The sequence below is a fragment of the Bombyx mandarina genome, chromosome 02 (assembly GCF_030267445.1).
Source record: "Bombyx mandarina strain Sakado chromosome 02, ASM3026744v2".
NCBI classification, from domain to species: domain Eukaryota; kingdom Metazoa; phylum Arthropoda; class Insecta; order Lepidoptera; family Bombycidae; genus Bombyx; species Bombyx mandarina.
In genome coordinates, this window is record NC_143209.1 from 387,062 (window position 1) to 401,842 (window position 14,781).

A 14,781-nucleotide genomic window follows, 5' to 3' on the forward strand; every position below is an offset into this window, starting at 1 on the left:
CAAGCTGAACGCCACATAAATTGCTATTTATTAACTACGCTTATTGCATTTATTGACCACTAGCTGTAGAGACGACTCTACACTCAAGGAAAAGTGTCAGTGTGGTGTCCCGTGGAAATAAATTGTTTTTTTTCGGGATTAATGGTAATGTCACTCTTGAACTAAAGCTGTCACTTTACAAAAACATGTCAATCCGTCAAACAAACAAACAAACAAACAAACAAACACAATTTCACATTGAATAATGAAATAAAGTACGGATAAAATATAGGTAAAGTAAAATATCACTAATATATATATATATATATATATATATATATATATATATATATATATATATATATATATATATATATATATATATTTTATTGCTTAGATGGCTGGACGAGCTCACAGCCCACCTGGTGTTAAGCGGTTACTTACGGTTACCTTGAGATATAAGTTCTAAGATCGCAATATATAAGAGGTCTTACCACCAGGGTCTTAACCGGACTTAAAAAAATTGGGAAAACACCCGGATAATCCTTATTTATTATTGTTATTGGCGGGCATATGAGCTCACTGTCCGCCTGGTTTTAAGCAGTTACCGGACCTCCAACCGTTAACATTGTCATTCACCATGAAACAAAGATCTAAGCTATATTCAATTGTATATCTTTCAGAAACAAAATGGCCCTACCTCCTAGTATGATCTCAGAACATATCCATCAGCTCTTTTTTTTTATTGCTTGGATGGGTGGACGAGCTCACAGGCCACCTGGTGTTAAGTGGTTACTGGAGCCCATAGACATCTACAACGTAAATGCGCCACCCACCTTGAGATATAAGTTCTAAAGTCTCAAGTATAGTTATTGTTATTGCAATCTCTATGCTCTGAACGCGTTGCGGCGACACAGAATTAATTGCTTGTAACAATTAATTAAATTGATTGTCTCGTTGGCATTAATCTCAGACGTAGACTTGTGAAGGGAAGTGACTTGGCAATAGACGATTACGTAGAACATAGATAAATATATAAAAGAAATGCAAATTCTGAGTTTCTTTACTTCTCCAGTGATGGGACTATACTACGAACCCATGACGAGATCATGATTATTTGAAAGTCCATTAAACACCTATATAAGTATGTAATTCAATTATTTGGTTCCCATTTTGGCAGGAAAAAAGGAAGATCTTCCACTGAGCGGGTGTGGTATAGCTCGGTAGACTGAGGGTCCAAATGTTGTTGTTCGGAACTTTAGGTATGCAATCTTGGAAATGTCGTTAGAGAGATTCAGGCATCTGTCATATATATTATCCTGTGCTTTATGATGACTACCCGCTACACCACAGTAGAGGAAATACAAGCTTGGGGTCATATGTCTGCTCAGGTGGTTAAAGTTATTACAAAGTAGAATGAAAACATTTCGGAGCTTCTTCTTCGAGTCGTAGTTATAATTAAAATAACTATCACGTTTTGAGTAGGAAAAATTAATCAGTCGTTAGAAAAACGTTCAAGTAGAAGTTCAAGTTCAAGTTCAAGTGCAAGTGCAAGTGCAAGTGCAAGTTCAAGTACAAATACAAGTACAGGTACAAGTTCAAGTACGTGGACTGTAATGTGTCCTAAGCTTCGAAATGAATGAAAGCACTAACTATGAAACCGTAAATAAAACTTTACGTCTTTGTTTGGCTACGTACAAGTTTGTATACAAATTAAGTTTACTGATTAATCAATGAAAGAATTTTCCTTTTTCATTGTAATAGAATTTACCTACATTGAATGTAATAAAAAATATTACATGTCTGTTACGTTTGTAGTTCTATGATGTGAAGTGAGTATATTGGTTATTGTCCTAGTTTTTAGACATCGTTCAGGTTTGTCTAACTAGATACATTGCTTTTTATCAGTGTCTAAGTGCATATCTAGTTTCAAAGGGTAATCCGGTGAGTGATATTTTTAATCATAGGATGTAAGGAGACTCTTCACTTTGACTGTAAGCCGTTTAGTTTATCGTAAATCGGCCTAGTGTAGTCTGTTTTTTTAAGGGATTTTGTGACCTGGTGACTCAGACCTTTAAGTCATGTCTTATTATAATTTATATTCTTATATTTATGAAAAATGTGAAATTAAATGAAATGAAGATGATCAATTTGAGATATTAATCAACTGGGATGAAATATAATCTCAATAAAATGGTGATCATTTACTGTGATTTTTTCAGTGGGCTTTTTAGAGGATCCCAAGAAGTTACGTCCAGCGGCTTTGTTTAATTTTCCCACATTTGTGCATTTGTTTCACAGATATTAAACAGTTAATAAACCATCGTTATTACACATTTAAACCTGAAGAAACACTAAACAGATAAAATGAAACAAATCACACAATTTCAATCCTCGCGTTCCCGCCAAAAAGTTCAGTATAATCTGTACGCGAGAATTTGTCATAGTTAGGCATAGAATGTACACGCCCTCAAATACATTTTATATGTATTTCGGATTATTTTATTTTGTATTTTTACAGTTTACGTGTCGCGGTCGTCGGTACTTAAATGTATCGATAACATAAAACTCGAGATTAAGTCGTAAAAATAATTACAATGGTAATCACTATTTGCGTTACAATTAATTTTGGCCAATGATGTCGTGGACCCAGCTAATATTATGTTTCACGATGTTTTCTTGATAATCATAGAAATACTAACAGAATCAACTTGATTGATTTTTAAAACAAAATCTTTGTAGATTATTCGTAAATATACATTAAAAAAATATTATCTTCTTTAGCAAGAACTAAAACTATTTTTATTTGTAGTTAAGATGTTGCATTATCATTGGTCCTTGTGTAAACAATACGTTTGCTAATTCTCAAGTTAATTGGGCGTCTTATCATCAAAATAGCGTTTACAGATTCCGTTAAGGGATGTGAATTGAGATTGATTCAATAAATGAAAACAGTAGACAGAATATAGTTGGTCGGCTATGTTATCTACATGCGTCCAGTTTGTATCGAAGCGGTTTTTGATAAATAAATCGGCATCAACTGTTGAGACGCACAACTGCCTGTCAAGAGCCATTGACATTGACAAAACAAATTGGACTTCAATACATAAGCGACCAGTTTATTCGTTTTTCTTTATTATGTCGACCCGAGCGATTGTTACCGAATATATTAAGTGTATAATCTATGATTGTTACCGCCAATTTATATTATGTGCTTATGTTTTTTTTTCTTAAACAAACAAAAGATTTCGAATGCTCTCGATAATTCTCATTATTGTAAAGGGAATGCTCTTTTTTTACATGAACAACATTGATACTTACATAATAATTAAAAGAGCGGGAATCTGTGACATTTCCCAAAAATTCCGTTTCACGCAGCCAATTACTAAAGCATATAAAACTGTGCTTAGCAGCTACTTAAAAAAAAGACGATACTATCTGCTAATTAAAAAAAAAACTGACACTAATTCTTTACATACACATTTAACTAATTCTAATTATATTAACCAGGTAATAGGTATTATCAGCTACATCCTACGACGATACAAATATTCAAAAATTGCCAAATTTAGGGAGTCCAAACAAATAATTGACGGTTAGGATTAGGGAGATAGGATTAATTAAAACAAAATAAAACCAAAAATAAATGAAAATAAAATTGTAATAAATGAGAGAACAGTTTGACAGTCAAAACCTAATTTAAACAGAGCGTGTCTTAAGCAAGTAATAAGTATAATACTCTATATGTTTAAATTACCATTATAATAACTACAATTAATATTGTCGTTCGCGCAGTACTTTATAATTTACATAACATGATAACAATTATTATCCTTCTTATTTTTATAACCTACGAAACGTGCATAATGTTATATTACTAGTTAAATAAGATAACTAAAAGAAGCATGGAGTATTATAACTCCTGTGATAATCCATTTAAGATAGATGCATTTCAAGACAAAAGCAAGTACATTGTTTTAGAATTTAAGTAAGTGAAAACAAGAGTGGTCTTTTATTGAACACGGGCTCCATGCGGTAATGAATAATGTCAACGGATGACATGGTATTTGACACGTCTACTGATAAGCTGTCATGATACAATTTTGACAACGTGGTTCGGACTAATTACTGAACGCGAGATCTCCAGAAATACTTATAGACTCTTTGGATCGCCCATTATCTATCTATGATATATAATTGTCAGGATATACATTGCAGCCATAAAAAAAACGTATTGGATTCATTTAATTAACTGAATATAAAAATTTGGGAAGCACTGGTTGTTTGTGTTTAATTAAATGAATTCCTTTGTCTAGCATGAACAATTTCAAAGCTATTCGTTGGAGAATACTTATAACAAGAATTTAATTTTAATGGTTTAATTTTTATAAATGTGTATGGATGGTTTGAAAAATTGCATTTTGGGGATATCAACGGCCGTCTGGTGTAGTGGTAAGTGACATGGTCACTACACAAGGGGTTCGCGGGTTCGAATCCCGCCAAGGGAAGATATTTGTATGATAAATATAAATGTCTTTTCCAGGGTTATGGACGTCTATTAAATATATGTATGTGTATAATAAAAATCTTACATTTATTTCCGTTATCTGGTACCTGTAACACAAGTTCTTTACGAACTTATCACGGGACCAGTTAACGTGGCGTGATTGTTACAATAGTTAATCAATTAAAAAGCACAGGAATGAATCTTGTAAATAAAAATGGCAAATACTTTTAAATGTGCAGTTAAATTAAAAAAACAAATCATCCATCAAAAATCCGTATCAAAATTTTCCTCCTTTGATTTCTGAACAACTCTTGATCTTAATTCCCAGACGAGTCACCATTACAACAATTGTGTTAAAAGCAATTAATTACGAATGCAGATAAATAAGTTAATATTATGATTATTTAAAAGCAAACATATGAATATAAATTATCGAGTTAGTCATGAATCTTGATGCCATTACGAAAAATTTCATAGTTTCATATTTATTTACTGGAATGGTGTTCGATCGCAGTTACACGCGGCCCCGCCATGCCCCTGGCGGCACTGGACGTTGCACCAGGCCTGCCAACCCTCGGAAGTGTTGAGGATCCGACCGGCGATGACCACAGGGCTGCTCCGTTGGGAGGCACAGGCTGGGCAACCTGGTAACAATTAGTTTGGCTAAATATCGGTGTTGTTTGTTTATGTTTTGAACATTTTTATTCGTTTTAAACCTTCTCTGGACTTCCATAAATAATTCAAGACCAAAATTAGCCAAATCGGTCCAGCCGTTCTCGAGTTTTAGCGAGACTAAAGAACAGCAATTCATTTATACCTATATATATATATATATAGATATAGATGAAGGATCATGAGCTTAGGATTTCGCGTTTTTACATTTTGCAAAATCCATCTTCAGATTTCATTAGTAGATGTGCACTTCATGTCGCGGTAACAAGGACACGTGTGTTTCATTATTTACCGATACATATCGTCACAAAATCGTCACGGCCTAAAAGATAAGACGCCCGAAGTATTCGTATCGAGCGATGCAACTGTTTCCGAGTTCGAATCTCGGAAAGAGGTAACAATTTTTCTAAAGAATTCCGTATTTCAGACTTAGTCACGAATTATTTCCACGATGAGGGAATAAAATGTCGTATAATAAAATTCAAACCTACAAAAAAAAATTTTTTGTGTAATTTCTATACAATTGAATCATAGACCTTAAGTGGGTGGGTGACGGCATCCATGTTGACGTCTACGAGATCCGGTAATGACTTAACACCAAAAGGACCGTACTTTCGATATTGCCGCCTACGGCATAAATAAAGAATCAAAATGCACGGGCTTAATAGGGTTTCTTATATGAGTATTTATATTGGGTAATCTTTTTACCAGACGTGCCTAATGAGCGAAGATCGCGCAATAAAAACTAGACCAGGGAAATTTGTGAATTGGCTTTAGGTGGTGGTACGGAGTTCGCACCAGCGTCCGAACATATAAGCGTATTTAAAAAGAACTGAAGTATAATGCCGCCTGAATCCATTATAAGCTTTAGAACTTTAGGCCTAAAGAGGGTATTTGGTTTTCCCTGTCCTTTACACCGTATGAAGTATGTTCCGAGGATTCATTCGAGATGATCCTTGCATGTCCTTTTTATCATCGCCCCGAACACCTGAGCAGAGTTCATCCACAACGCGTTCGTAGAGATCTTTGGCGTTTTTAAAACGAACTCTCCTCCATGTTGTTTCCCGAGCGCTGTGACCCGTTTTCTTCACATAAGGTTTGAGAAGAGTCTTCAAAAGTAGTTGCTGGTTTAGCGACAGTGCCTACTTTCCATCAGGCTGACCGTATGCTCGTCTGCTTATAACTGGGTTTTAAAAAACAAGCTATGAGATCTTATCTAGTTGTTATCACTTGGAGTCACTCACCTCCCAGCGTGTATCCATCAGTACAGAATGCGGTGCAGACGGCGCTCCAGTCCACGGCGTGATCTTCCTCAGGGTGCACGCAGTTACATAATGGATAACCTGGGCATAAAGTCAAACCAGCTCTTTAAGTCGTGCGTGCTTTTAACCTTAAATGCGTTTCGGTTTGAAGGGTGGGGGTTGTAACTATACGAGACCTTAGAACTTATGTCTTCAAGGCATCAAGGACAGTTGTTCATTACTACCTCATGTCCTAAAGGTAACAACACCCGAACACAATAAAGATCTAGCAGTAGCTGCATCACTGGTGTCTGCGATTGATGATAGCCACTAACAACTTACTGCTAAGGTTGATCGTTAGCTCATCTGCAGCAGGAGATGGTGATATCACATTTTCTGGGTCTGCGGAGGGACTTCGGTTCCCTCTGTATTTTGTACCGCATGTTCCATGGGGAGTGCTCTGAGGAATTGTTTGAGATGATCCCCTCATCTCCTTTTTATCATCGCACCTCCCGCCATCGGAGCAGAGCTCATCCATATTATCTAAAACCGTTGCGTTCATCGACAGTGCGTTTCCAGAGGTCTTTTTTGCCACGTGCCATCCGGCTTTGGAATGAGCTTCGTGGAGGGCACGGTGTTTCCCGAGCGCTATGACATGTCCTTCTTTAAAAGAGGCTTGTGGAGAATATTAAGCGGTAGGCAGTGGCTTGGCTCTGCCCTTGGCATTGCTGAAGTCCATGGGCGACGGTAACCACTCACCATCAGGTGGGCCGTATGCTCGTCTGCCTACAAGGGCAATAAAAACAAAATCAGTTCAAACAACTTGTTATAGTTATCTTACCTAAGCTGTTGCCACAGAGTGCAGGACACACAGAGAATCGAGGCTCTCCGTATATTGCATCAGTGCTGTTGGTTTCCTCCAGGGCAGACTGTAGACCGACGGGGATCATCTGAGTGCAAGTCCCGCCACAAGCCGCCCCGCCAAGACCTGGATAGAGCACAGCAATCACATAAACGCGATAGTCCAGCTGGAAGAAGCTGGAAGAATCCAAAAGGTAGACGTTAAAGGAAAGAGATCTTCCGGTGTCTTACTTAATATGGGTGTTCCTCAGGGTTCCATATTGGGTCCCTTCTTATTTCTTGTGTATATCAATGATTTACCAAAGTTTATTGACACCCGTCACGAGGTCGTATTATTCGCTGATGATACATCCTTATTGTTTAAAATTAAACGACAATTGGAAGATTATGACGATGTGAATGATGCTATCTCGCGCGTGGTACATTGGTTTAGTGTTAATAATCTGTTATTAAATAACAAAAAAACAAAATGTATAAAATTTACCACACCTAATGTTAGACAAGTAGACACTAATATCATTGTAAGTGGAGAGACACTGGAGCTTGTTGATTCGACAGTTTTTCTTGGTATAACAGTTGATTCCAGGCTGCAGTGGGGTCCTCACATATGCAAGTTAGCGAATAGACTTAGTTCTGCAGCGTTTGCGGTAAAAAAAATACGAACGTATACTGATGAAGATACGGCACGTCTAGTTTATTTCAGTTATTTTCATAGTGTTATGTCCTATGGCATTTTGCTATGGGGCAATGCTGCCGATGTCGAAACGATTTTCATCCTGCAGAAGAGGGCTATTCGTGCTATTTATAATATGCACCCGAGGGAATCCTTGAGGGACAAGTTTAAGGAAATCAAAATTCTAACTTTAGCGTCCCAATACATTTTTGAAAATTTATTGTACGTGCGTAAAAACATTGTAGAATTCCCCAGAGTCTGCGATTTGCATAATGTGAACACTAGGAACAAACATAGGCTTGCGTTGCCGGCGGCTCGAATTAAGAAAATAAGCAACTCTTTCAGGGGGCTGGGTGTACAGCTTTTCAACAAGATCCCACAAAACGTTCAACTACTACCTGTTCATAGATTTAAGAAAACTGTCAAGGAACGTTTGTGCAACAAGGCATATTATAAAGTTAAGGATTTTTTACTAGATGGCACTACGTGGGAATGAGGCGTTCGCTCCTGGCCTTTTCATTTTTCATTATTATTATTATTTATTTGAATTGTATTTTTTTGACTTGTTTTTTTGTATACTGTAAATATGTTTTCTTGTTTAAAAAAAAAGAAAATAGTTGAGAAAATACAAAAAAAAAAAAAAAAGCCCGCTGAGTTTGTTTCGCCGGTTCTTCTCAGGACTGTGGCTTTTTTTGGAACCGGTGGTAGAGTTAACATTTTCTTTTACATTTTGACATTCAACAAGTGTGTTTTTGATGACATCCAAGTTGAAATAAATGATTTTGAATTTGAATTTGAATTTGAATTTGAATTTGGAAAATAATTTTTCAAGTTCCTCACCTTTGTTAGAGTTAACATTTTCTTTTATATTTTGACATTCAACAAGTGTGTTTTTGATGACATCCAAGTTGAAATAAATGATTTTGAATTTGAATTTGAATTTGAATTTGTAGATTACTTTCTAAATTTGTTTGACACTTATGAACCATCTAAAAATTTTATTTTTGATTTTTATTGCATAGATGGGTGGTCGAGCTCACAGTCCACCTGGCGTTAAGTGATTACTGGAGCCCATGGACATCTATAACGTATATGCGCCACCCACCTTCAGGTATAAGTTCTAAGGTCTCAAGTATAGTTACAACGGCTGCCCCACCCTTCAAACCGAAACGCATTACTGCTTCACGGCAGAAATAGGCAGTTTCAAAACCCGGAGAGCACCGAAGTACCTCAGTAGGTTCCTGTAGAGGTTTCAAACGATCATGAGATTGAGGTTTCCCACAAGTTCCTCTTCTCTGTGGAGTCCAATGGAAGTACCTAGCTGGTAGTTAGAAGTGGTGGTATCAATGAATCATTCTTTTAGTAGAAGGATAGCGGCTAGTCCGGGTGCATTATCGCTTAGCCAAAGCAGATAGGTGACGCGAAGATTCAGCCAGGAGGGGAAGCTCCCGAAGGATCCTAACAGCTCAGGGCTAGATAGATCGCAAGTAAATCTACCATCGGTCGGACCTACCTAGGCTATTAATTCCGTGCATGAACAAGATACTACAAGAGAATATCCAACGCGTTTATTATTAGAGCTAATCCATTCTGGAAATTTCGACCAAAGACAATAAGTCATGAAGATGCAACAGCAGCCTTCTGCGTAACTGACAACTCGTTATTAATTCATTTATATTAATTTGGAAAGATAAAAATAATAGCTTAGTAATTAATAATAATATTGAAAAAAAGCTATCAACTATTCCAAAATACTCACATGTTTAAGATAACGTAGCCGTATTAAAAATCATTTTATTACGTTTAACTAACATCTTAATCAGAAATATTTTACGGTTCGTCTATGAGTACGGAAACCGTATTCTTTCAAACGTAGGATGATAATAATAAAATGAAAAATTATAAACGCGAAATTAAATCACACCAGTAGTTTTTGTTGTGCGACTCGTGAAAACCGAAGTTAATACTGAACTGACTGTATCTGATTGTATCTGACCGAGAATCATAATTACGGACGCGAATTTGCTGTCATAATTTTTTTTTTTTTATAACGCCATTTTGTTGTGTCTTTAAAGCGGTTAGTTGCCCTCAATTAAGAAAAATAGTATTATTATTCGCCAATAGATGTCGGGAAGAGTTAATTATTGAAAACACGAATAAAACATTATTTTCTGAAAATAAATCGTAGCTAGATCGATTTATCGCCCCCGAAATCCCCTGTATACTAGATTTTATGAAAATCGTTGGAGCCGTTTCCGAGATTCAGATTATATAATCAAGAATTGCTCGTTTAAAGGTATAAGATTAGGGGCTTAGGTAGCGGGCGCACTATCTCAACTATTTATTGGGTTAATAAACCTCTCGTTCTGAGCTTGAGGGCGAGTCAGACGTTCTATGATACAAGAACTCCTCATACTTCATCTCAAGCGCTTCCCTAGCTAAAACTTATCAGCAAGCTTCACATTAAAATAAATAATAGTTTAAAAAAAACTAACAAAATACGCTTTTACTAAAGATTTTATTGTAAAAAAAGCTCGTTTTTTTACAATAAAATCATTTTTTCTTACACCATTTTTCATTCAAATTTATTAAAATTTATTTTCAATTTTTTAGGTTGGATTTTCTATAAAAGCGTATTTTGTTAGTTTTTTTAAACTACTACATATTTATTTTTCATTTTTCAGTTGAATTTAAATTTTTTCAATTTTTTTTAAAATTTTGAATTGTCATCGGTCCTTAGTAAGTATACCAAATTTCGAGTTAATCTGACGTTTTGAAGGGGGTCAAAATCATGTTCAAAGATTCCGTTACATACTAATATACAAAAGTATGTATGTTAGTACCTATGTAGCTTTTATTAGCTTCAGAAGTCTGAAGCTAATAAAAGCGTATTAAAAAGCGAATATGGCAAATTTGTTCATGGGATTTGTACAAATTAAACATGAGCCCTGTGTCAAGAGATGAATTTAGGGTTAGTTTTCAAATAAACCAATGATTATCATAAATGATAATCCTAAATATCGAATAATGATGTTTTAAACAAAGCGTTTTAACAAGATATGAATACTTACCAAAGAAAAGTACAAACAACACTTGCACGGCCACTACATTTTACTCAGAACAATTCCGTTTTATGTTCATACAAGCTGAAACTTAAACAGAAATAAAAGACTACGTTTATCGCGTTGATTTGAATAATTTTGTAACCTGAATGGCATAGGTCCGCACACAGCTCGGTCCGGGCCGGGACTGGGGGCTCGACGGGCGCGTTGCCCCTCCTGAACTGAGCCAGATATATCCTATCCAGTTCCCCGTCGTCGTATTTCAATTGCAAAACAACAGCCGGCGTGTCTAGCTGTCTCCCTCTCAAGTTTTCCGGGATTTCCATTGGGCGGTCGTCGGGGGGTGACGAGGGCGGCGCGAAGCACCACCCCTCAGTCACAACCCCGAACGCGAGCAGAAGTATCCTAATTCTCATCATCTGAAAACAAGGGAAACAAAACAAAAATAGCAAAGGCAAATTTCTTTGCTACACTTTTTAATTACTGCTGAAGTCTTAATTTCTGGTTAACGAATGAAAGTCTTTTCAGTCATTCGGAAACAAACAATAAAATAATATGAGAGTACAATAGAAGGCTTTATGTCACAAACCATCCCTTCTCTTGTTACATATAACACACTGATACAGTTACAGATACAGTTACAGATGCTACAGATAACACATGCCCGCACAGGTAGGTGTCACAATCCTGCCCATGTCTGCCACGAAGCAACCAAGCGTGTCATTTTGAACGGTAGCACAGTCGGTATGCAATATTCAGCTATCTACGCAATAAAAAAACACCGCTAATTTGTCAGAGAATTTACAATGAATAATAGAATACGATTCATTATTATTTTGTGCCATTTTATTCGATACTAGCTGACCCGGCAGACTTCGTAGTGCCTCAATCAATAAATAAAAGACACATCAAGGGGACACATCAAAGAAAAAACAAAATTGTTTGTTTTTATATAATTCCGAGCTTTTATATTTTCTCACCTTTTAAACCTTCTCCGGATTCCCACAAATAATTCAAGACCAAAATTAGCCAAATCGGTCCAGCCGTTCTGAAGTTTTATCGAGACTAACGAACAGCAATTCATTTATATGTATATAGAAGAAGAAGATAGAAGATTATTGAAAAGGAAATGTTGAAGACGAGTTACATATGAATTACAATATCTATTACGAGAAAGATTGCTAAGAAAAATCTTAGAAAGCAGCGTGATTACCGTACCAAGAAGACATTGGCGCGCGGCCATTTTAATTTTCGTCTAGCAAACGATAAGACGCGTTCAATTAGATTGTTGAATAAATATTGTTTCCAATATATGAAAGAAATCTGCAGAGTAAATGCTTTTATGATGTTTAGTTGCTGGTGGGATGTTTTTCTAGCCCGCTCGGACGAGTTTTACTGGTGGTAGGACCACTTGTGAGTCCGCACGGGTAGGTACCACCACCCTGCCTATTTCTACCGTGAAGCAGTAATGCGTTTCGATTTGAAAGGTGGGGCAGCCGTTGTAACTATACTGAGACCTTAGAACTCATATTTCAAGGTAGGTGGCGGCATTTGCGTTGTAGATGTCTATGGGCTCCGGTAACCACTTAACACCAGGTGGTCTGTGAGTTCGTCCACCCACTTATGCAATAAATAAAAAACATTGGCTCGCGGTCAGTTTCATTCGCCTAAAAAACGATAATCCGCATTCAACTAGATTACTGAATAAAAAATATTGGTTCCAATGATTGAAAGAAATCTCCAGAGTAAATGCATTTATGATGCTTATTCGCTGGTGGGATGTTTTGCTAGCCCCTTTGGACGATACTGTTCTCCTTATTACAAATGAGAAGCAGAAATAAAGACATGTAGATATTGCGTTTTTTAAGCGGGAAATGCGTCGCAGTTCATCTGAGACGTGTGCTTAAAATAGGCGTAGGCATTTTTGTAGCTGTGTCCGTAGTTATAACCATTTACGAAGAAAAACGTAATTGAATTAAAAAATATATTTTCAATCAGGCTGTCTAAAAGCCGTGAACATTAGTGAGCATAAAGTGACATTGACAAAACTACGAACAACTATTCTTTACGCAATAATATTTAGTGTTTATCACAGAGCCAGGGGAATATAAAACAGAATACTTCTGATAGCCAACGCCCAAGACGCCGACCGAGAAGCCTTAGCCGCGCAGTTCCAGAATATTCTATCGACAGTGGGCAGGTGCGAGAGAGGGAGAGGTAAAATCAGTATTGATCGGGCAAAATACATAAGGACTAACTACACTTCGCTTATGTAATGGCTTCACGACGATATCACGTGACAACTAAGAAAGGATTCTTAAACGTTTTTCTATATAAGGACGCTTCTATTAAGATACTGTTTATATATTTCTTTCTATTAGGTTTTTTTTGTTGCCGTATACGCAGACGAGCATACGGCCCACCTGATGGTGAGTGGTTACCGTCGCCCATGGACTTCAGCTATGCCAGGGGCAGAGCCAAGCCGCTGCCTACCGTTAAAGCAAGAAGGATGTTGAAGGAATTTGTGCTTTTTAAAATTCTAATTTCATATCGTTACCTATTCGACCAAGTCTTTTTTTTACAATTGACAAACTATAATCAAAGAGGTGGAGACCTTGAGAAAAGACTTATTAACTGCACACAGAACGCCTTAATTGTTTTAAAATAGCAAAATTCTACCTTATTAGTTTTGAAATTGGTTCAATGTTATGAGCAATTCTACTGACCAAACACATTCAGTAAGATCTATAATAACTTACCTCCCATGGCTTATTACGTGACATCTTTCGATCGCGAATCGTCACTGAGTGATCAATGCTGTAAACAGCTATTGGTTACATGCGTACACTTGCACAGAGTACTAGAGGTCAGAGATAGCAGATATTTTAGTTTATTATGTCATAGCAGATGTGGTTACCATCCCCTTACCTTGGCTATGTTACTCAAGGGAGTACGTAACGCAGGTTCTGTTCTGTGTAATTAGTGCGAGTTTTTTAACGTTCTCGATAGCGTAAAAGTTAACTTAATGCAGTTGGATCAGCGCCCCTAGCGGTAAACGTAAGCAAACTTTTTAACTCCATACACTCGCACAAAGCGCATTAGTCCGTGGAGTATAGTATATAGAGGAAGTCGGGATTTAAACAAAATTCCCTCATTATTGTCTTGTGGTTATTAATGATGCGGAACCTGAGACGGAATGGTTATCGCTCTGATTGCATGAGAATAATAATAATATTTAGTAAAACAAAAGACAAACCGTTAGTTAGCAAATTAGGCTCACGATTACTTAGGCTCTCTTAGGAACCGAAGAATCTATACTAATATTATAAAGACGAAAGGTTTGTTTGTTTGTTTGTATTGAATAGGCTCCGAAATTACTGAACCGATTTGAAAAAATCTTTCACTGGAAGCTACACTATTCCCGAGTGACATAGGCTATAATCTTTTTAGAAAACATTTGGGATGCTTACTAAAACTCCAATAATGTAACCTAAGGTGTAAAAAAATTACCTAAAATATTCTTTAAATCGCGTGCCCTGCGAAAACTATTGATGATAGAATAAAATAATGTACTACGACTTTGTAGAATACATTATTATATACAAAAAGTGCCGTGACGGCATATGTCTAACTATTATAGTTATGCCCCAATAATTGTTCTCACATTCGCGTTATCCTCGTCTGGGACTACAATAACTGTATAGTATTTAAAGCATACGTACGTATGGAAGGAGAAATAAAAATACACGAGAATTCACCTTAAAAGTAAGGAAACTTTAATGAAGT

At 36.6% G+C, this 14,781-nt stretch overlaps 1 protein-coding gene across 1 annotated transcript; it reads right to left on the minus strand.

The window, feature by feature from the left end:
- Nucleotides 1-1,366: 1,366 nt before the first annotated feature.
- LOC114252602 (uncharacterized) lies at nucleotides 1,367-13,802 on the minus strand. Its single transcript, XM_028187151.2, has 5 exons — nucleotides 13,755-13,802; nucleotides 11,141-11,414; nucleotides 7,241-7,387; nucleotides 6,403-6,501; nucleotides 1,367-5,130 (listed from the first exon to the last, which is right to left on the minus strand). The coding sequence occupies exons 1-5, from the start codon at nucleotides 13,776-13,778 to the stop codon at nucleotides 4,976-4,978; spliced, it is 699 nt and encodes a 232-aa protein (XP_028042952.2). The 5' UTR covers nucleotides 13,779-13,802; the 3' UTR covers nucleotides 1,367-4,975.
- Between the last annotated feature and the right edge of the window lie 979 nt (nucleotides 13,803-14,781).

Excerpts from the sequence above, each read along its gene's own strand:
- LOC114252602 (XM_028187151.2), bottom strand. The coding sequence starts at position 13,778 with ATGTCACGTAATAAGCCATGGGAG. Across the intron at positions 7,388-11,140 it reads TGCGGACCTATGCCATTCAG|GTCTTGGCGGGGCGGCTTGT; the intron begins GTTACAAAATTA and ends TGCTCTATCCAG. Across the intron at positions 5,131-6,402 it reads TGATGGATACACGCTGGGAG|GTTGCCCAGCCTGTGCCTCC; the intron begins GTGAGTGACTCC and ends AATTGTTACCAG.